Consider the following 24530-nt stretch of genomic DNA (forward strand, 5'->3'; position numbering starts at 1 on the left):
TTAAATTTTACATTTCAGCTATCATGTGTTTTCATACCCAAAGACACTTTTATTCTCTGAATATTCTTGTTTTTGGTATTCTAGTTTTGTTTCATGAATGTAATAGCTTCACATATCTGTCTGAGGATATTGACAAAGAGCGTGTGTGTGTGTGTGTGTGTGTGTGTGTGTGTGTATGTGTGTGTGTGAGAGAGAGAGAGAGGGGGTGGGGGAGGGGGAGAGGTGCTTGGTTTCTGTCTCTCCATAGTTTTCTCAGTCAATTTTTTTTTTTGGTCTTTGTCTTTTATATTAGAAGCTTTGCTCAGATGTATGGTAGTATTTGGTTATCTGTTTATAGGATAACCCTCAGTATCAATAGCTTTAATTTTCTTTTTTTTCCTTTTTTTTTTTTTTTTTTTTTTTTTTGTGGGAGCATGGAGCTGGTCATATTTCCCAGAAAATTATCTGGTCTCCTCCCTGGAATGTAGAAACCTGGCTGCCAGAGTTCTAGGAGCCCAATAGAGTAAGAGGTTTAGGTGTCCTAACGTTCGGTATGTAATATTTTACTTAATTTCGCTCATTTTCAGTATGGTACACCTACCTTCAGCTGGGTCTGGTGTTCTGCAAACTAGGGAACATGATACCTCCAGCTTTGTTCTTCCTTCTCAAGATTACTTTGGCTATTCAGGGTCTTTTGTGGTTCCATAGAAATTTTAGGATTTTTTTGTTTTATTTCTGTGAAAAGTGCCATTGGAAGTTTGCTAGGGATTGCATTGAGAAAATAATATCTTTACTGTAATTTAAGTGGGGTTTTACAAGGAAGCAAATTCAGATGTGTATAAAATTTTCAACTTTAGTCACCTACAAAGTAAAGTCAAGTTATCTTAGAATGGCATCAAAGCCATGCCTTTCTTTCTAGCCTTGTATTTATCACCACATGTCGTCTTACTAGTTTAAATTCCACTCAGCCACATTCTTTACAGTACAATGACAAAACTATGTTTTGCCTTTGTACCTTTGTTCAGTTTTTTTGTCCTGTAATGCCCACTATCCTTCAATTTCCCCCATAACTGGTGAACATATCATTCAAGCCTCAGCTCAACTTTTATCTTTCCTGTATTTCTCAGGTCAGAATGGCCCCTATACTCATCTCTTATATACTCTTACCATAGCACTGATAGTAGTTTTTTGTAACATTTTAAACTGAACTTTTAACATATAATAAACTGGACATATTTCAAGTGTACAACTTGATAACTTTTTTAACATGTGTATACACCTATGAAACCATCACCACAGTCAGGATAATGAACTCTGTGTCTGCCTCACACTTCACACTTCAGTGAAATTCACTTAACTTGGATCTCACCGCAGAAATTGGCTGAACTTTAAGCAGGTGTTTAGGGCCAGGAATTAGAGATGCACTTTTAAAAGGGTGAGGAAAATCAATTAGATACAGACACTTGGCCAGTAACGTGGTTCATTCCAAAAGGTCACTGCTAAATCCCCCCTCCTGCAGTTCAGAACATGACCGCCATGCACCAGGAGGAGCCAGGCTAGAAAATGGTCTACAACCTACTTTAGAGTCAAGAAGACATGTTCCTTTTTATATAACTTTTCATTCTTTAAGGTTACTCAACTTTTTGAAAGTTTCAAAATTTCACAACCATAGTAAACAGTTGTCATTATTTTTCTGTGCACTAAGAATTATATTTGGACTGAAATATTCTAACCATGTTTTCGTAGAGTCTCAGTGTAGCAAAAAATCTTCCACTTGATTTAAATCTCTTATGTTCTCCGTTATGAAATTCAGTTCTGGCCTTATCTGTGTTATTGTTGTTGTTTAATTAGGGTATGTTTCAGAGCAGGTTTTACACTTTGAGGAATGACTTTTCTGTCAATTATACAACAGAAAGTCATTCAGCCAAGGTTTTGACCACTGCCATGGCCTCTTGAGACACTTCTTGTTAGAGATGAAGTAATGTAATTTTAAGGACACTCTTTCCTAATGTGGTCTGTGATGAACACGTTTTGAGCCTAACATTGTGTTCTGTAAACTTCATGCGACTAGCTTCTGGAATCTACTTTTGTAGCCAAAGTATTTGTAGAGTATATTTGCCTAGATAGCCAGAAAAAGAGGCATTCCCCTCTTGATGAATATTTTAATAATTGAACCAATTGAAATTATAAATGGAATTCAAAAGGGTTTTGACAAAGAAGAAATAAAAATAAAGGTCCTCAGAGATCACTGAGTCCAAACTTTTCTAGATGAAGAAACTAAGGTCCAGAGAGGTGAAGTAATTTCCTCAAGACCACAGCACCATATAGTGACACACTGTGAATAAGAATGTGGTCTTAATGTTGTTCTGTCCTGTGCTTTTTCCAATATACTACACATAGTCTTTAAACAATAAAATAGGTTTTGGTCTATAACCATAAAAACATTTCTTCAGATTTATTTAAAGGAAACTTTAAATAAACATAAACTAGCTCAATATTGGAAACTTGTCTTGAGGCAAATAATAATGCTTTTCTTAAAACCAAAATCACTGGGCCTCATTTCCCATACAGAATATATATATATCGTCATGTTTAACCTTTATATATTTTTTAAACACTGCATCTAAAACCATATGCAAAATAGCCATTAACTGGCATATAAGAGGAAAAAATTAGAGATATAAGGAAGAGAAATTAATCCAAAGAGCCTATTCATCTTCCAGTTCAGCTCAGATGCCCCTCATTCATAAAGCCTTTTCTGATTGCTCTGGTGGAATCACTCCCTCGTCTATGCTCCCATAACAACTTTTTCTACTTCACTTTCTCCTGTGGCATGTTGAACACATTGATTTTCATTACATCTTGTTAGGCCTCTCTGCTGGTTCCACTACCTTGTAAGCCCTGTCATGTAGGGACCGTATGCAAGTTTTCACTTTGTAGGCCCATATTTATTGGTTGAAAAAATGAAAACATGTAAGTATAAACTAAATAACATAAACTTATTTCTTCTAAGCATTTAGATTTTAGTCTAAAGTATTTGGTGCCGGTTACTTTAAGCAAATGTAGAGTAATTTGAATAACACAAAATCGTTCACACATTCACCTAAATCTAAAATCAAGTCAAATATAGCCCTATTTTTCTAGAATGGTTCACGGTTGTATCAGAAAGGATAGTTGTACACTGTAGCCCAGTGATTCTCAAAGTTTAGCATGTATTGGGATAACCGGAGAGCTTGTTAACACACAGATTGCTGATCCCCACACCTAGATTTCTAATTCAGTGGGTCTGGAGTGGAGCCTGTGAATTTGCATATTTAACAGGTTCTCAGGTCACACTACTACTGCTGGTCCAGGGACCTCAATTTTCTGAAATGGTATCATAGGCAAATAGACTAAGAAGAGAGGAGAGGCAAGCTGAAGAAGAGAAAGAAGGAAGTGTGGCAGTGTACACAATGAGTGGGAGGATTAAGGGAAGGAGCAGTTGTGGAGCCCTGACAGAACACCAAAACATTAGAAAGACATGGCCTTTCTCCACTTCATACTTCCCTGACTGGGGTGCCACTCACCTGACACTTACCATTCTGAAATAAAGGCACTGAGTACCACAACCAAACTCACTCTCTACTAGCCAGTCAATTTTGTTTCAGAAAATAGGCCTTCTTCTGCAGCTAGTCTTTTCAAACCAGTGCTTTGAAGGACAACTTTTCTATACAGCACTAAAATCTCAGGGATAAAAAGGTAAAATGGTAAGGAACTCTTAGATGATGTCTTTTTTCACATATAAAGGAATAAAAACCTTATCTAGTGGAGGAGAGTCTAATCATCTGTAGCCTGATCACAAAATTCCTTTATGTGTATGCTCTGAAAGACAGACTAGGTATCTACTAAGGCATATGTATGCTTATACTAGTGCCCAGAGTGTCCATGTTGGGTCTTAATAAACTACACTCAAAACTGATAACTCCTCTCTGTGTCAGGAGCTTGGCCTGCTTTTGCCTTTCCCTCCTGTACCTTCCTCCCCTACTCCTGTACAAAGCTTAGTTGCCCAACTTAGAATATATTCTTTCTCCATCCCAATTCTGCCTGTCTTTTCATTAAAAAAAAAAAAAAATTATTCCTGATGTGTCTTCTCCGACAAGGATTCCTCTCTTTTTTCCAGTAACCTTGCCACTTCTCTCCTCATGTCCAGCACCTTTTCAGTTTCTACAGCCCTTACTGCCTTTTCTCAGCTAGCTGAATTCTATTTTGTATGTTTGTGTGTTATTTAGGAAAACTACACCTAGAAAGGAAAGGTCTGATTTTTTTTTCAGAGAATTCCGGCCAGTGGTGTGATTTGTTTTCCCCTAAGGAATAGGAATTAAGTAAATATTTGGTTGATTGTTCAGTTTCAAGGTTAACTCTCGTATCCTTTCAAAAATACCATGGCTCTGTGTGTGTATGTGTGTTTGTGTGTGTTCATTCCAAAAGTTTTGTAGAAGAAACATTCATAGTTCTCTAAAATATTTAACTAAGATCAGAAAGAATTTTCTGGTAGGCTGTCACGCCAGTCATTTGGCAAGTAGGCTTTAGTGTTCCAAAATAAAAAATTAGACCTAATTTCCACCTGAGATTTAAGGCCCAAGGTATGTCACTAATATTTGCACGTTGTTGCCTAATGAGTTGTACATGGTTGCTATACAGTCCTAATACATCTACCTACTTACTGAATTTTATTTACTATTTCCTCGGTGACTAGATGACTATATAAGATACTAATAATTTTTTTTAAGGAATGAACTAGAGGCTATTTCGAATTTTCTTGGTGGAAAATCACATAGCTAGGAAATGTGAAGGAAGAGATATTAAAGTATTCTAAAAATGGTGGCATAGAGAAACTTCTAGAAATTATAAACTCTAGAATGACTTGATTTGGGGTGCCTGGTCACTATCTCCACACATTTATTTCCATTTCCCTTCTGAAACTCAACTAAAAGGGATAGTAGAGGGATTTTTAAAAGATAAACACAATTCTACAAGGACAAAGAAAACAGGTAAAGAAATGTTAGCACAAAATTTTAAAAGACAGCACATGAACAAGTGTTAACTGATTTTTCAGACATGAGAAAGCTGAAATTAGGAAGATGGGGCAAAACAGAGAAGCATTCTGAGTTCTGATACAGAACTCCCCAAAGGCTCAGAAATTGGTTGGAGTAAAGAAGTTATACCTGTGGTGAAAGCCCAAACAAAGGTAGTAAATATGAAGAAGAGGGAAGAGATGACAAATGTGATAAAGACAGAATTAACAGTATTTGATTCAGCTTCAAGAGGGCAATGATGGGCTTCCCTGGTGGCACAGTGGTTGAGAGTCCGCCTGCCGATGCAGGGGACATGGGTTCGTGCCCCGGTCCGGGAAGATCCCACATGCCGCGGAGTGGCTGGGCCCATGAGGCATGGCCGCTGAGCCTGCGCGTCCGGAGCCTGTGCTCTGCAACGGGAGAGGCCACAACAGTGAGAGGCCCACATACCACAAAAAAAAAAAGAGGGCAATGATTATATATAACTGTTTAATTCAGAGCCCCCAGTGCAATGTACCTAGTTCAACTAAAGATATTTGTTGGATGGATAAATGGAAGCAGGATAACACTGGAAGCATCAACTTGATATCTGACTGAGTGTGAGAGTATGATGCGATAGAAAAGGTTTCTGGCTAGTCAACTGAATAGATGCTTTACCAAGGTAGTATGGAAGAGTGTCAGGCTTGAAGGTATATGTGAGGGGTGGAGATAATTCAGTTTAAGATATATTGAGTTTGAGGTCTCTACAACAAATTGGAAGAGCCCAGTCGGCTGGAGCTGAGGAGAGTTGTCTAGGCTGGAAATACAGTGGCACTCTATCTCATAGAAATGGTTGAGCCAGCCTAAGGAAAGTAGGTACTATAAGAGAGGAGATCTAAGGATGGGGGAAAAAACCTGAGAAATACTGACATTTAAGGGGTGAGCAGAATAATAAAACCTATAAACATTGAGATGAAAGGGTCATAGATGTAAGAGGAGAAAAGGTGTAAGGAGAAAATGGGGTCATAGAAGCCAAGGTAGGAAATTAATTTAAGAACGAAGTGACTAGGAAGAATGCAGGCCAAGGTGGTAGAGTAGGGAGACTGTGAGTTCACCTCCTCCCACAGGCACACCAAAATTATAGCTATTTACAGAACAACTATTGATGAGAAGGATCAGAAGACTAGCAGAAAAGATTTTCTACAGCTAAAGATATAAGGAAGGAACCACAACAAGTAAAGTAATAGGGGCTGGAGACTCAGTGTAGTCAAGACCCATATTGCCAGGTGGGCAACCCACAAATGGGAGGATAATTACAATTACCAAGATTCTTCCCAAGGAGTGAGTGGTCCAAGTACCGCATTGAGCTAACCATCCCGGGAGTCCTACACTGGAAAGATGAGCCCCCAGAATGTTTGCTTTTAAGGTCAGAAGGGCTTACTTTCAGGAGAGTGAGAAGGCTCTGGGAAATAGAGACTCTTCAGGGGCGCACATGAAATCTCACATGCTCCAGTACCCAAGGCTGAAGCAGCAATTTGAAAGGAGCCTGGGTCAGACCCACCTGCTGATCTTGGAGAGCCTCCCAGAGAGGCAGAAGGCAACTGGAGCTCACCTTGGGGACATAGACACTGGCGGCAGCCATTCTGAGTTTGTTCTGCCACCTGGACACTGGTGCTGGTAAGCGCCATTTTGGAATCTTCCCTCTAAATTATTAGCACTAGGACCCAGCCCCACCATCAGCAGGCTGGCTGCCTTAAGAGCCTCTGAGCCTACAGCCATCCTGGAATGTAGCCCAGTCTACCAGGGGGCCCAGGTCCTGGCCCCACATACCAGTGTGCCAGCACTAGCCCTGGGACCCCCAGGGCCCTGCAGTCACAGACCCTGGGACCCAGCTCCACCCATCAGCGGGCCAGCACTAGTTCTGAGACACCTTGGACCCCTCAGGCAGCTGCCCCAGGATCTAGCCTCTGAGACCAAAAGGGAGTGGCATGATATACTTAAAGTGATGAAAGGGAAAAACCTACAACCAAGAATATTCTACCCAGCAAGGTTTTCATTCAGGTTTGATGGCGAGATCAAAAGTTTTACAAACAAAAGCTAAAAGAGTTTGACACTACCAAACTAGCTTTACAAGAAATATTAAAGGGACTTCTTCTAATTGAAAAAGAGGAGGCCACAATGAGTAACATGAAAATTACAAAAGGAAAAATCTAATTGGTAAAGGCAAATATACAGTAAAGGTAGTAAATCAGCCACGTGTAAAGCTAGTAGGAAGGTTAAAAGGCAAAAGTAGTAAAAATCATCTATCCATGATAAGTAGTTAAGGGATACACAAAACAAAAAAAACGTAAAATATGTTGTCAAAAACAGTAAATGCAGGGGGAGGTGAGTAAAAATGCACGGTTGTAACAGTGTGTTTATGGGGGAGGGTAGGGGAAGAAGTAGGTGACGGAGATTAAGAGGTACAAACTTCCAGGTGCAAAATAAATGGCATAGTTTGAAATGTATACTGCGGGGAATATAGTCAGTAACTGTGTAACAATATCTTTGGTGACATAGCGTAACTAGACTTATAGTTATCATGGTGATCAGTTTGAAATGTATAGAAGTATCAAATCACTATGTTGTATAACAGGAACTAACAGTATTGTAGGCCAATTATACTTCAAAATCAAACAAACTCAGAGAAAAACAGATCAGATTTGTGGTTACGAGAGGTGGAGGGTCAGAGGAGGGGGAATTGGATGAAGGCAGTCAAAAGGTATGAAATTCCAGTTATAAGTTCTAGGAATGTAATGTATAATATGATAAATATAATTGACATTGCTGTATGTTATATTTGAAAGTTGTTAAGAAAGTAAATCCTGAATTCTTGTCACAAGAAAGAAGAACTTTTTTTCTATTCCTTTATTTTAATATCTGTATGAGATGATGGATGTTCACTAAACTTATTGTTATAATCATTTCATGGTGTATATAAATCAAATCATTATACCTATACCCTAAACTTACACAGTGCTGTACGTCAATTGTATCTCAATAAAACTGGAAGAAAAATTAATTTTTTTTTAAAGATGAAATGACTATATAAAAGTAAAGTTAAATTATATGAATAGGGCTTCCCTGGTGGTGCAGTGGTTGGGAGTCCGCCTGCCGATGCAGGGGACGCGGGTTCATGCCCCGGTCCGGGAGGATCCCACGTGCCACGGAGCGGCTGGGCCCGTGAGCCATGGCCGCTGAGCCTGCGCGTCCGGAGCCTGTGCTCCGCAGCAGGAGAGGCCACAGCAGTGAGAGGCCCGCGTACCGCCAAAAAAAAAAAAAAAAAATTATATGAATAAATATACAATTTGTGACTTGGAAAAATAGGAAGCATAGACACCAAAGTGTTACATTGGTTGTTTAAAGGTTGTGGGATTTATGACAAGATATTTTTCTTTTTTATTTTTTTTCACTTACCTGCCTTTCCTAGATCTTTTATAAAGAAATGAAAGTTTGTGAGTTTTTTTAAAGGACAGTAGTTTTTAAAAAAGAGAAAATATGTGTTTAATCTTGACAAATGGTATAGAGGTTAAATTAAATGTCTAAACATAATCCATTTGGTTGGCAAGTAAGAGGTCACAGGTGGTGACCTTTGCCAGTGAAAGTGAGGGCGCGGGGTTGAGAAGGCCAAAGCCAATCCAGAGGGGGTTGATTTTCTGACCAGTGTCTAGTTTTATGTTGTCTTTAAGAAATAAGTTCAGAATTCGCAAGCATTGTTTTCTTAGGATTCCCAGAAATGCTTTCATGTTACTATCCTGACCTTAGGTAACACTTTACATTTTACTGAGTGTCTTTCTTATCAGTGCACCAGAAAAAAATGTATTTAACCATAGGATTGATAATTCCTTGCCTATTTATATTTACGGATGGTGAGATGTGGTTAATTGCGTCTCACTTTTCACATATTTCATTCATTGTGTGGAAACTGATTTTGATTTTCAAAAAGATTTTCATAAATAATGCTGCCAATGAGTCTTACAATTTAAAATTTTTCTGCCAATGTCCATTTTTAACTCTTCACAATGGCATTCCAGAATATTATTGAAAATAAGAGCGAGTTAAGTTTTTTTCCTGATCTTATGTTATCATTGCTTTTACAACATAAATCATGAAGAAAATTGTCTCTAGTTATTTGCAGTAGTTGGTTATATAAGTATTTGATTATTTTATCTTTTGCTTATATTATAAAAGCAGCATAATGATAACCTATGGATTTTTTTTTCATTTATTTTTTTGGCTGTGTTGGGTCTTAGTTGTGGCACGCAGGGTCTTCGTTGAGGCACGCAGGATCTTTTGTTGCAGCATGGGCTTCTCTCTAGTTGTGGCGGGTGGGCTCCAGAGTGCACGGGCTCTGTAGTTTGCGGCACGTGGGCTCTCTCATTGAGGCACGTGAGCTTAATTGCCCTGAGGTATGTGGGATCCCAGTTCTGAGACCAAGGATGGAACCCGCGTTCCCTGCATTGGAAGGCGGATTCTTTACCACTGGACCACCAGGGAAGTCCCTAACCTATGGATTTAAAATGCTAAAAAGAGGTGTTTGTTTTTGTTCATAACCTCACTTATATACATGAAGGCTTTTCTAATGTAGAAGGCTTTTCTGTAGGTTTTATTTATTAGTCCTTCTAAATATGACAGATTAGCCATTCTAAATGTGGCAGATTTATAATTCACTTTCTTTTTTTCCCACAGGAATTTAAATTACGGTCTTTTTGAGGGGAAGGGGAATATAGGAAAGCAAACAAAAAATATGTTATAGTAGCTACCTTGAAACTATGTAAAGTATATAAATTATTCATGTTATCTCTTCGTGGTTAAGTCCACTGACTTTTCCATGCTTTGAAGATAGAGGAAGCAGTTTATCAATTAGAATTTCTTTTTGAAGCACTCTCTTTCCTTAGCTTCCATGATGCAACATTTTCTACATATCCTCGTACCTTTCTGGCCATTCCTTCTCCATCTTTGAAAGCTCATCCTTCTCCACTTGGCCTTTAATTTTTAAAGCCTTATATTATTTATTAATTTTTGTCTCATTCTATACTCACTTCAAGGATGGTCTCTTTCACACCCACAACTTAAACTACTACCTACATGTTGATGACTCGTAAGTTTATTTTTCTACCTTTTCTCTGAGCTACACCTTTATATCCAGCTGGATACCTGGTATCTCGTTTTCATGTGTCAAAGACGCTCAGCTTTAATGGTTACAAACTGAAGTCATGATCATGCATTTCCTTTACCCCTCAACCCTCAAACCTGATTCCCTTCCATTGTCCCTAATCTTGGCAAATGGCACGACCATTGATCCAGTTACGCGAACTAAAACCTGAGTAATCCTTGACACCTTCTTCTCCTTCATCTCTAACACCAAGTTATACTGATTTTTACCCCCATAAAAACCTTTTAACTCGATCCACTTGTCTCCTACCTCCACCTGTAATACCCCAATCAAAACTACCATCATCCCACTTAGATTGTTATAATACCCATCTAAGCATTCTTCCCACATCCACTTTTGTTCCTGCCCAAATGCATTCATTGTCCCATAGCCAATAGTGAGCTTTTCAAACTACAGATCTCTCTTAGCCTGGGTTCCCCAGAAAACAGTGTGTGCTACTACTTTATTAGGAAGTTGTTTCAGGTTGGAAACAGATTCTGAGGCAGAGTTTAGTGCAAAGGATGTTTGTTAGGGAGTGGTCTTTGGATCAACACCTGTGGGAGGGAGGGAAAATAAATAGAATTGGGCAAAAGGGGAAGTCAGGCAATATTGTGAGCTCAAGGATAACCTCAGCCTAACCCACACAAAGTTCTGGAGCTGAAGTTGTCCCACGTTAAGTCAGAATGGCTGCGTATGGACCCACACCTTAATCAGTCATTGAATATTTGCTGCTTCGGGAAGGGCTGTTGACAGCACTGCCAGTCATGGAGGCAACAAGTCCTCCCTTGAAGGGGTGTTTGGATAAGGCATTCTCATGTTCATCCCTTGTGGTGCTCGCCTCCACTTCTTCATAGGTATTCAGGAGCAGTTCCTCCAGAATTCTAGTGTGCCTTTCTTGCTGAGGGAAACTTAGAAGAGGGTAAGTGGGAAAAACGTTTGCCCCTGCAGATGTAGCTGATTGTAGGATTGCAAATGATGCTAACTTCCCTTCTTATGACCCAGACCCTCATCCTGGAGGGGTCCTAGTCTCTGGTCACTGGTCACTTTGTGTTTCTCATCCTAGGGTTGCTGCATTTGTTCATTTTCCATCAGAATTTGGCAAGGAAGTACCAAGAGGTACCCAAGGACTTAACTGGGTGCCAAACATATTCCTCCTTGTTCCCATTATGTGACATTAGCCCTACCTCCCTGGCATTCAGGTTCAGTTATTTCTGCCAAAATGATGGCTCCTCCAAATGTAAAATCGATAGCTAGTGAGAAGCAGCCACACAGCACAGGGAGATCAGCTCGGTGCTTTGTGACCACTTGGAGGGGTGGGATAGGGAGGGTGGGAGGGAGACACAAGAGGGAGGGCATATGGGGATATATGTATACATATAGCTGATTCACTTTGTTATAAAGCAGAAACTTACACACCATTGTAAAGCAACTATACTCCAATAAAGATGTTAAAAAAAAATTATGGTTCCTCTTGTCTGCCAATTTCTGGGCATTAGGAGTATAATGTGCCTTGGTGACAGCTGTAGTTCATAGATTAATGAGATTCTTGTTTTGTCCCCTGGTAGAAATGTTTCTCCTTTGGGGACTGGAATCTATAACCTTGCACAACTCAGAGTTACAGCAATGGAAAGTGCAAACTCTCTAAGTGGGTCACTGACTGTGATGGTAAGCAGGGCTTTTTAATTCCTGGATCTGCTACAGAGCCCTTTCTTCTTCTGGGCCCCACTCAGAGCTGGTAGCTTTTTGTGTCACCTGGTATGAGCCTGTACAGTAATCCCAGATGTGGAATATGCTTCCTTCATAGCCCGAAGAGGCCTACCAGAATTTTTGCTTCCTTCCTCATGATGGGAGATACAAGATACAACAAATTGTCCTTTACTTTGAATGAGATGTCCCAGCAGGCCAGAACCTTTATAAGGTTTATCTCCCATGTTCTGGAGTGCATGTCTCACCAAGGTTTCCAACATGGTAGCCGCTTCTTGCTCATCCAGCCTGATTAGCATGATGTCATCAATGTAGTAGATCAGCATAATATTCTATATGATGTTCAGATGGTCCAAATTCAGATCCTCCTCTCTGATAGAGATAGAAAAGAACTTATTCACCACATCAGTAATTGCATGCAACATACCCACGACCATGATAATCTGCTGTAGCAAAGACAAAACATCTTTATTATAAAACTGCCATTGGAGCTACCGCGTGATTGAATTTGCTGTAGTCTGCTTTTATCCTCCAGATCTGTCTGGTTTCTACAGACACAAGACTGGAGAATTAAATAGAGATATGACAGAGACCATCACTCCTGCATCCTTTAGATCATTAAGAGTAGAACTAATCTTCACTATCACCACCAGTAAATCCATATAAAATAGGAACTAAAATTTCATACCAAATAGTGGGGGAACGGTTTGTTTGATACATTATATTTCGAAGAAGAAATATAAAATTTTAACAGATATTTAGGTTATAATTTTTACCATATGCTGATATTTTTAGAACCAAAGTATGAATCTCACTTTTGTCTGGGGAAGGGAAAGGTATTTAAAATAATTCTCCTAACGAAATAGCATTATGACTTACTTTATGTTTGGCTTTTACAGCACTGTCTCAAAGATGATCATTTTGCAAAAATATTTAAAGCCTTCATTATTTTTCTTAAGGGACTCCCTTTAATCCTCTGACATCAAATCATTTTCTTTTAAAACACTTAGCATAAAATCATCCGAACTGGTGATCTTTTTTTTTCACTTGACCTGATTTTGTTAGATTTTCCTTTGTCAGTATGATTTGATAAAAGTAATTCTTTGACATTGCTATAGTAGACTTTATGAAATCCTACGTGTTTACAATGGTGTGTTTGATGTGGTAAATAGAGATAGAGGCCAATGTTAATTAAGAATGTGTGTTTCAGCAGTGACTGATGATGATGATGATGATGATGATGTGTTCTTTTTGCCTTGATTCTCTGGATCAAAATTTTGTTTGGGAGATTCATCCATGATTTTGGATATAATTATAATTCATTTATTTTCACTTTCATGTAGTATTGTTTTGTATGAGTATACCACATTTTATTCATTGTACCAAATATCTTTTTTCATTTGTCCTATTTGACACTCGCTGGACTCTTTGCATATGAAGACAAAATTCTTTTTATTGTTTCTTTTGCTTTCTTCTACCTACTTTGTTCTCTCTTTCCAGCACTCCTATTAGGCGTATTTTAGAAGCTTTGACATGATCCTTTGTATTTCTTAATTTTTTAAGAAATTATGAAGATAGAGATGAAATAAAAGGATACCATGAGGGAAAAAAAATTAACTTCCAGCCCTTCCTTTGCATTTTAATTTTAGCAGCCACATTTTAAGTTTTCAATTGCTTTTTCACAGATGTAGTATAGTTTCAGCCTCTTTTGAGGAAATTATTTATAATTAGTGGAAAATTTCTTCTTTTGCCTGAATTATATGTTTCCACAGATGCCATCTTTAGGTTCAATTGCATTTGAGAGGCAACGGGGCATAGAGCTTTAAAGCACAAACATTGGAGTGAGACTACCTGGGTTTGAGCTCTGGCTCTGTCATTTGTGCCCATGTAATCTCAGGCAATTATTTAACCTCTGAGAAACTCAGTTCCTTCATCAACAAAATGGATATAATTGTAGTATCTACCTCCTAGAGGTGCTGTAAAAATTAAATGAAATAATTTCTGTAAATTCATACTGAAAATATGTTTGATACTTAGTAAGCACTCAATAAATGTTAACTATTATTACTATATGCCAGGTGCAGTTTCCTAGTTTCCAGACATAAAATTGAAGCGGACTTGCGCCATTCACTCAAAAACTTAAAGCAAAGCTTGATAATATTTGTCAAGTCTAGCATTCATCTTCTATCTCAATGGGAGTAATGGTACATATTAAATAACCATAGTGTTCAAACTTGTGATACATCCTCAATGGTTATATTCGTAGATTTAGCATTAAAATGTAACCTGAGGCCGAAACAACGAGTCCTACTGCTTATTTTGTACTTAGCACCATACTTAGAAAGGGTGGGAAAACACGAGGGCATGCATATGGAGGTGCCAAGGAGGAAGAGTGTAAATGATAAAGCAAGGCATGGGTGCTATTCTAGGGGTATTAGATGTGGTAGGAGGTAATTATGATATAGAATAGAAGATGATAAATAAAGCAGACTGACTAGACCTGCGGCTTATTGCAGGAGGGCCATATGGTTGGGTAAGTGTGGAGATGGGTCCACACCACGGAGGGTTTACAAGTTTGGCAGAAGAGTTTGGTCATTATCCTGTAATGGTCAGAACATAGCTGACATTTTTGAGCAGAAGACTAACATGATATACAGAGGTATTTGGGGCTTTGGTAGTTTTAATTTTTGTCCCTACGTAGAAGATACAAATGTTCTCAGTGTTTTGGACAATTCAAAAAAAATTTTTTCTGAGCTATATTAAGTCTAAACTCAAGAAAAGTCAGTTTTGCAAGACATTCTGCCTTTCAGTCTTATTTTTTTCTTTAATGTTTACCTATATCGTTTTTGAGAGGTTCCAAAGTTTTACAAAAATGGGAATGCTGGTTGTGACAGTCCAAAGGTATGCAAATCAAAATATGAAGTAATTGAGGGTAATGAGAAATTAAGATTGCAGGGCTCACTCTTCAGTTGTAGGAGGAAAATTAAAGGTAAGCTGCATAGCAAAGTTCAGAATAAAACATGTATAGTCATTCAAGTCCTTGCAGTCTTATAAATTGTCTGGTATGTCTGTAACTACTTTGCTATTACGTGGCCAAAACACAGGGGGTTTCAGGATGTGTATTTATGGACTGATTCCCCAACAGATAACTGCACTATTCCGGAATGCTATTGCTATGTCAATAGTTGTACTTATTGTTTCAAAATTTTTTCCATTTTTCAATCTAATTAACTTAGAATATCTCTAACGTGATTTGCAAAGAATTTTATATTTATATTTTGCAATCAGCATTTGACTGGCGCTCAGGTTTGAGACATGCACTACAATGTGTAAACATTTTATAAGATAATAAATAGCCCCTAAATGTTTTATGATTGCCTGTTCCCTGCTAATTGGTCATGGATTGAAATTCCCCATTGTTTAATTTTTTTTTAATTTGTGGGAAATTTTTATAAATGAGTGTGTGGGACTTCATATCACAGCTGTTGTCATTTAAAGTTTGGACAGCATCATTACAAATGAAGCCCTGCTGTGAAATCAAAGTCAAAAGGCATCTTGGCATCCCAGCCATTTCCTTAGGAGAAGATTACAGCTCAAGTCTGTTGAACTTTATTGCCTTGGGCCTCATGACAGTCTTCAGAAACATGCAAGGCATTTCTGTTAAAGAAACTCAGATGTGCTAGGACACAGGGGATGACATTCTTGTGCATAGCAGTGTCCTAAGCAAGAGGGTGAGGAATAAGTCAGGAAGAAAAAGATGATTCACCCTTTTTGCCGTATTCTGGGATTATTTTATAAAATCCATGGAGATGACAGAGAATAGGAAAAAGGTGTGGTGTTTTCCTACATGGCCTATATACTTTTTCCAGTTTTAGTGAGGTATAATTGGCAAATAAAGCTATAACATATTTAAAGTGTACAGCATGATGACTTAATATACCATACATTGTGAAAGGATTCCCACAATCGAATTAACACATCCATCACCTCACAGATTTCCTTTTTGGGGGAGGGGTGAGAATACTTAAGTTCCACTTTCTTAGCAAATTTTAATTATATGATACAGTATTATCAACTATAGTCACTATGTTATATATTAGATTCTCAGACCTTATTCATCTTATATGTACTCTTTTACCAACATCTTCCCATTTCTTCTTACAATAGTTGTCTTTTAACCAGAGTATTTGGTCTATTTCTGCTATTATATTTTTATTTATTCCTACTATCTTATTTTGTTCTTTTTTGATTGTTTCCTTTTTCTGAGTTTCTTTTCCTCCTTCTTGCTTTCCTTTGGGTTATTTTTCTTTCAGTCCACTTTTTCCCCCACTAGTTTAGAAGTTGTAACCCATTCTGTTCCTTTGGCAATAACACAGAGAAATTTAAATGTTTACTTAATTTATCAAAATCCAGCTCCAGTCCACCACCTTACAATGTCTGTGCTACCGTGGTTGTATATTTTAGTTGTATCTTATTTTTCTTTAATACTGAAAGACATTATTTTTGTGTTTTATATAGTCAGTGTATGCTTAATTTACTCACATATTCATTACTTCCCTTGCTGAATTATCGTTTTATATCTCAGACTTTCCATCTGGTGTTTCAGGTGGCCCTAGGGGGTCCCTACCATAAGGTAGTTCTCCTAATGGACTTCCTACCTTTAGCGAGTGCTGGGTTTTGTCTTCTATCTTTTGAGTCCTTTGAGTTGTTCAAAACTAATACTCAAATTTACTTTGCTCACCAACTGTTCTTGAGGTAAAATTGCACTTTAGTGCTGTATCTCTCCAGGTTCCCACTTAACTTATATTTTGGCCTGAGTGTTCCTTACTTTCTTGCCAGTTCATTGCCTTGCATTAAAGATTTTTAAATATATTATCTAGCATTTTTAGTTCTTTACAGTAAAAATGCCTGTCAGTATATGACCATAAGTCAAGAAATAAAAGCTCATAACTAAGTTTTTAAATGATCTTTTGGTTGGAGTGCTCTCAGAAGATATTTTATGATATTAAATCATTTTTTCAAAATATATTTTTCTGGACTTCCCTGGTGGCGCAGTAGTTAAGAATCCGTCTGCCAATGAAGGGATCATGGGTTCGATCCCTGGTCCGGGAAGATCCCACATGCTGCAGAGCAACTAAGCCCATGCCCCACAACTACTGAGCCCGTGTGCCACAGCTACTGAAGCCCGCACACCTAGAGACTGTGTTCCGCAACAAGAGAAGCCACCGCAGTGAGAAGCCCGCGCACCACAACGAAGAGTAGCCCCCGCTCGCCTCAACTAGAGAAAGCCCGCACACAGCAACGAAGACCCAACACAGCCATAAATAAATAAATAATTTTTAAAAATAATAATAATAAAATAGCAATTGCCCTCAATTTAAATATATATATATTTTTCAATTGCTTTCTAAAAGAAATGTTCTTAGTCAAATTAGGTTGGAAATGCTGCCACCAAATTCCTTTCATCCAGTCACAGTATAAAGCCCTGAGAAGTCCTACAGTTTTTTAAAACAAAAACATCGCACTTAATTTTGTTTACCCAGCATTTCCCCAATTTCCCCCCAAGTAACAGCTGTCAGTACTCCATAAAACTGGTGTTTGCACAACAGTCTGAGGACTCTCTCCCCGCTTTTCCCATGGAAGCCTCTTAGGTAGGCCTGAGTCTCTGTTGTAGAAACAAGCTTCTCTCTCCTAATAAGTTATATTTGCTGAAATATTCAGAGATCCTGCTGGTTAATATAAATTCTGTTTATTTGCTTTTTATGGAAATGAGATGTTTCCCCCTTAGAAATGGGGACCATATTGATTAGCAGCGATATCACAGAGACCTTGTTCTATCAGTGACCTTTCTTTTTCAACTCTCTCTCCCTCGGATTTTCCTCCTTGGTGTACTTAGGTCCCTTCTAATTCGTATAGAATCAAAGGATTACATAGAATCTTAGTATTCATCTGGTTTAGGCCTACCAAGATTCATTCAGCTACCCATTTGGATGTCATAACTCCTCAAACAGCTTCCTTCCCTTTACAACTATGAGCATTTACACTCAGGACCTTTTTTACTCTACTCACTTATACCCTCATCATGTCACCAGTGACCTCTTTGATTCACAAGTTTCTTGGCTTTTTCTCAATCTTCATTTTACTGAATTTCTCTGGAGACTTCAACACTATTGGTCGTTTCTTCTTCTCGTGACAACTATAGTACTGCTTTCTCCTACTTCTCTTTCCCATCTTGATTTTCCTTTATTCCTTCTCTATAAATATATCTTTCCCAGGTTTCTGTCCTTAGCTTCTTCTCCTCATTTCTCTCTCTTCTTGAATTTATTCCTTTTTTCATTCACTTATTCATTTATCCAATAAATGTTTACTCTGTGTGGTGAATTAATTAGAATTATTATTTTTAGGACAGTATAGGAAGTTTGAGCCTACCTTTTAGTTTTTTTTTTAAATTGGGTCAGAGAATGTCACGTCTGTGAGAATGATTCTTTATTACAGAGATTTGTCTTGTAACCCAGTATTGTTTCAGTGTTTTCTGGAGTTGGACATTTAGTGTATTCTATAGCTGTGTTTTTCGTAGTTAAAAATGCATGAAATTCTATTAAGAACTCTTTTAGCAGATCATAATACCAAATGTACTCATGCTAAGCAAGACTAGCATTAGAAGAGATGCCCGCCTTTGGGCCATGACTTCTGAAAGAAAGTTTCCTCCTTTTTTTCCTCAGGGCAGAACTACACCCTCAGCCCTGCCAAGCCATAGTAGTATTTTGAAATAGACCAAGGTTGTCTATGGTGTATTTTCTCTTTGCTTCTGACTCTTTCTCCTTTTTCTAGGGGCCCTGTCCCTGGCACCATTGCCCTTTTGCAGCTTTAAGCCTCCAACTGCTCTGCTGTTGAGGCCTGTACTCCCTCCCTCACATTCCAAAATCAGTGCTGGCAGCTCAGAAAACTCATATCCGCCTCCTCAAGAATATGAGGAAAGTAATCAAGTACAAAAGGCGGTGTTTAGAGGAAAAAGCACCAGGCTGATAGGTAGATAAATCTAAATTCCAGTACTGGCTGACATCTAGGCCTCTTTTTCTCATCTGAAAAGTAGAGGAATTGCATTGGAATAATTGATATTAAGGTCTCAGCTCTGTGAGTTTAAAATCAATTCATACAAACCTATGAATAGCTGATGAATTTGCATTTTGATGGCGATAGTTATATTGTCTAAGGTTGGGGCTGAAATTACTATACCTGACCTCTCTAAGGGTATTACCCTTGAACATTGTTCCAGACCATGGCCCCCCATGTCTGTTCAAGTCACTGTTGTTTTAGGTATATATCCAGAAGTAGAATTTCTGGATTATAGGATAATTCTACTTTTCAGTTTTTGAGGAATTGCCATACTGTTTTCCTAGCAGCTGCACCATTTTACATTCCCACTGAGATTTTCTGACCGTCCCATTCCCCAACAACATTTCACCCAAGGGGTTTTGGCATCAGTGGTATTTCTTGCCTGATCAATAACAGAATTTTATAAACCCTTCATGTGTAAGACTAAGAAAAAATATATTATTTCAATTATACATCCCAGTCTCAGAGAAGTTAAAATGTGGGGAGAAAATGTGTATCTCAGATTCAATGAAATACAGTCGTTAAATGCACTAAAACCTCGTCCAGAAATTTTTGGACAAATATGCACAGCTGTAAACACAACTTTTGTAAAACAGGAAAGTAAAAGTAGCTACTCACCAATAGTGTATGAAAACATCTTTCTCAAATGTATTTTTATATCATTTCTAAAAGAATGGACTTTCCCTGGTGGTCCAGTGGTTAAGGCTCCGTGCTTCCACTGCGGGGCCATGGGTTCCATCTCTGGCCGGGGAATTAAGATCCCACATGCCACGTGGCACGAGCAAAAAACAGAATTTTTTTTTTAATTAAAAAAAATAAAATATATTTTTTTAAAAAAACAATGTGCTTCGGGACAGTATTTTTTCATACTTTTTTTTCACACTTATCTACGTAAGCCTTAATGACAATTTGAAATAAAAGTAAAAACCCCTTAGGACAGTAAATCATGTATCATAGATTTTTGTTTCCACATATTTGTGATTTCTGGTAAATGTCCTAATCTCATTTCTCTTTGTTTTGTTTAAGGATTGTTCAAGTTTAGAAGAATATAACATTGCTGCAGCATTACTCCCTTTGACCAGTGCTTTCTATAGGGTAAGTCTCATTGGTCTATATATAAGTCATTATGATTTATATAGATGTATTCAGTTTGATTTATCATGGAACTACATCAATCGCGTCCCCTTAGTGTATCTAAGACATATCTGTGGTTATATTTGTTACGATGTTTATTGCATGCTATATGTAAAAAATATAATATATAATGTTAAATCATCTCCTAAGATATAACCCCACCATTCCATCCCTACTTTATTGTTCTTTAAAGCACTTAATAACACCTGAAATTGTGTTGTGTGTTGGTTAGTTTACGTTTGACTGTTTTCCCCCACCAAAGAAAATAAATTTCATGAGGCTGGGATATTGTCTGTCTTATTCATTGCTGTATCCCAGTGTCAATCAACAAATGTTTGTTGAATGAATGAATGAACAAATTAACAAGCTAGATAAATAAATGGAGGCAGAAATTAGAATTTAACTTCACCGGCAATTTCTATGAACCTTCTGAAAATTTTCCAGAATGTTCAGTGCTTTTCTTAATTCTGTCATTTATTGTAGTTGTCCTATCCATGCCTTTTCATAGAGAGATTAATTCTTAGGGCAAATAAATCCAGCAAACTCTTATTCCCTCTTTTCCTATGAAGGACTTGTAAGGAGTTAAATAGCCACACTCTGAACAGCACATTGAATACGTCCTTCTGAAATGTACAGTAGGAAGCAATAAACCTGTGATAGCCAGGCTGACTCACTGTGCAGCTGTGTGCAGGTAGCTTCAGGAAGCCCAGGACTTATGGAAGGACTTCTGGCTAAAGCTACTCCATGTTTCATGGGCGCTAAGTCAGGAGAGATTATCAAATATTCCTAGATCTGTTTTAGTAGAGAACTAGGCACCAGATAAAGTGCCTTAGCTGAGTGATGAAATGATCCATGCCCTTAGATGCTGGCAGTATTCTCTTACTCTTTTTGTTCTGCCCGTCCTTTTTGTTTCATCCACCATTTCTAACTGATAAGGTCTAGCCCCCCTCCTGCACTTAGTAGGTACCCAATAAATATTTCTTGATAAACTCAGTTTTTTAAAAACTTTACTTCAAATGATTTGTCCACAGTCTCTGAGTTAAAGGTCTTAACCCTAAGGTTCTCCGTAATCAGGAACTCTTTGCTGCTAACTCACTTGCATTCCTCTTTCTTCCTCCTTACCCTCCCATCCTCTTCTAAAACAGAAAATGGAATTTGTGAGACTCATACTTCTGAGACCTGGCAGGTCATACTGAGCATGCTCAGGAAACAAGGACAAATCTCAAAAATGTTAAACAAATGAATTTGGGTTTAGAAACTAATGACAACCATCTGGAGCTTAGGCATCATCTTTCGGTTTTCCCTCATCAGCTTAAACTTATCTTCAGGCCCACTCTAGTTTTTCTTAAATGCATACATATTCGTCTTCTCAGAACTCTCCCTAGTAGTTCTTCATCTTATTCCCCTCCTGGCATGGAGAATAATGTTACAAAAATAGGTCAGGCTCTCCTGTATCTTAGGCCACCAAGGAAATTTGTCTCCATATCTATCTCAGCGGAACCAAAAAAACTTGGTTCTAACTAGCCTTCATATGGGCCCTCACATGGGCATTTGTTAAAGAAAATGGCATTTAAAATTTTTCCCACTTTAACATCTATTTTTTAAACTTAGATATTATGTAGAAATAAATAAGAAACATAGGGGAAATAAGAATTGACAGTAGAAACTCAATTGCTCAAGAAATCCAAATTACTTAAGATTTTTTTTTAAGCTGGATCATTTATCTGTTTTATAGTGTATATTAGTGAGGGTTTGATCATCATAGCAGAAGCACCATGAGTGGTAGGAAGTAAGGAATCTATTATAGGGACCAGCTTTTATTCTGTTGTAGAAGCTGGGGAAGAAGTTTATGGAAAGCTTTGAATTAGGGTCTGCCTGTGGCCCTGAAGTCACTATAGATCATCAGGGCAGCAGTCAGGAAGAAAAGCTGGGCATGATACAGGGAAGAACAAGGACAAACTAGAATCTATGTATGTCTTTTAAAGTCCTCCAACCTCAAGAAAGCAGGTGACCTGGAAAAGAAGCAGCATTACTGACCATGGAGTTACACATGTGCCTGGCCCTGGCTAGGAGCAGCTAAAGGAAGAGATCCAGAAGGAACTGCAGGAAATGTGAGCACAGTTCTTTCCACACATCAAGATGGTCCAGCAGATCTGCAACAAAGCGTATGAGATACAGCAGCACCTGGCATCCTATACTGACCTTCAGAGTATAATGGCTGCTGCTTCATTTTTGCCTTCCAAATTTTAGACAAATTTCTCTGTAGTCAACCCTAACCTAGAATCATGGAGGAAAGAGAATTCTGGGAAATACAGTTCTAGCTTAGTTTAGTTTACACAGTACAAAACCATCACATCGTGTTTTTTTGTTTTGTGGAAGTTTTTAATGCAATTAGTTAACACGTTGGGCTACATGCCATGCTCTTCTCTGTGTTACTAAACTTAATAATACAAACTTATGTTTTATGATGGGTTTATAGATTTAATTTTTTGTTGTTGACTTGGCTTGATTTTACTTGGTTTCTTTTGGTTTAATTTGATTTGGGCATGAAAGGTCCAATTAGGCACCAGAAACCATACCAGTAATATGAACAGGAAAATTTTAATATAAGGAGTTATTAAGTAGTAATAGGGGATCAACTACTAAGAAATAAAGAGAATTTTCAACTTGGAGTGTGCCACTTCCCAACAAGACCGAGATTCAGACCTTGTTGGAGAGGTGTTTCTGTGGCCACTGGATGGCACTGAGGTGAACTTCACTGAAGGGCCACAGACTAAGACTGGCAAGCAGGAAACTGCCTAATGGAGTTCTGGCAAGACTTGCTAGGAATCCACTCACTAGGGTGAGTGGTGAGCACAACTGGCTGTCCCACACACGGCTAGCAGGTACATGTCACAGGAACAAGAAGAAAAAAGCACACCAGAACCAGGAAAAGAAACCACTTCATATTGCTCTGTCCCTACTGACAAAGCTTAATATTGTGCCAGCTGGCAAAGGAGAAATTTTTACAGGTCCAGCTCCAGTACCACAAAGCAAGGCAAAGAAAGATAGATTTGGAGGAAAGAGGTACTGCATTGATAACCAACAGAGAGGGTTAGGGAGTGGATCATATTGATTCTTATATACTTTCTGAACTTCTATCTTATGGAAATATAAAAGGTTACTATGCCAGGCAGCATCTTGGGCAGCAAGATGAACAAAACATTGATGTGGCCACTAGGAACTTACATTAGTCTTTATAATACAATAAATAATAAATAAATAACCAAACTGGTCTACAGTTTCATCAGTCAGATGGACATTTTCTTAAAGTAGTACATATGCATGGTTAGAAAATTCAGATAGTACAGAAAGATACAAAATGCAACATAAACGCTCCCTTTTCCACCTCTACTCCATTTCTTCTGACAGTTGATTTCTTCCTGGGAAAAAAAGTTGTGTATTATTGCTAGGATATGCAGATAAAATTATCTTTTTTTAAACTAAAATGATCAAACCATTCACACTTTTCTCACCTTGCTTTTTTCACTTTTTTCACACACACACACACACACATGTATTTTTTTTAATAGTGGAAGTCAAAGCCTGCTCTGGGTAAGGACGTAGGCGAGATGATGGATCAGGTGCCTCTTTCTTTGCTTTCCTTTCCTTTTTCCGTTCCTCTTTCCTTTCTTCTTTCCTTCTTTCCTTCCTTCCTCCCTCCCTCCCCCCTCTTCCTTCTTTCTTTCTTTCTAAGTAAACCAGCTATTTTTTTAATTGAAGTATAGTTGGTTCACAATATTCTGTTAGTTTCAGGTGTACAACAAGGTGACACACTTATGTTCTTCAGATCGTACTCCGTTATAGGTTATTACAAGATATTGAATATAATTCCCTGTGCTATACAGTAAATCTTTGTTGCTTATCTATTTTATATATAGTAATTTGTATCTGTTAATCCATACTCCTAATTTGTCCCTTCCTCCTTCCCCTTTGGTAACCATAAGTTTGTCTTCTATGTCTATGTCTATGAGTCTGTTTCTGTTTTGTATATAGATTCATTTGTATTATTTTTAGATTCCACATATATGTGATATCATATAGTCAGAGAGGGTCTTTGTCTGACTTACTTCACTAAGTATAATATTCTCTGGGTCCATCCATGTTGCTGCAAATGGTAATATTTCATTCTTTTTTATGGCTGAGTAATATTCCACAGTGTGTGTGTGTGTGTGTTCACGTGCGTGTGTGTATATATATATGTATATATATATATACCACATCTTCTTAAGCCAGTCATCTGTTGATGGATACTTGGGTTGTTTCCATGTCTTGGCTCTTGTAAATAGTGCTGCTGTGAACATTGGGGTGCATGTATCTTTTAGAAGTAT

General features: G+C 38.0%; 1 protein-coding gene across 5 annotated transcripts in view; it reads left to right on the top strand.

Moving 5' to 3' along the window:
* Nucleotides 1-24530, top strand: part of SBF2 (SET binding factor 2) — a 469751-nt gene that overhangs the window by 328809 nt on the left and 116412 nt on the right. For all 5 annotated transcript variants that reach the window (XM_060303511.1, XM_030831355.2, XM_060303512.1 and 2 more), the window contains one exon: nt 20053-20121. In XM_060303511.1, the coding sequence (XP_060159494.1) occupies nt 20053-20121 (69 nt within the window). The remainder of the gene's footprint in view (nt 1-20052; nt 20122-24530) is intronic.

Source organism: Globicephala melas, chromosome 8, assembly GCF_963455315.2.
Source record: "Globicephala melas chromosome 8, mGloMel1.2, whole genome shotgun sequence".
NCBI classification, from domain to species: domain Eukaryota; kingdom Metazoa; phylum Chordata; class Mammalia; order Artiodactyla; family Delphinidae; genus Globicephala; species Globicephala melas.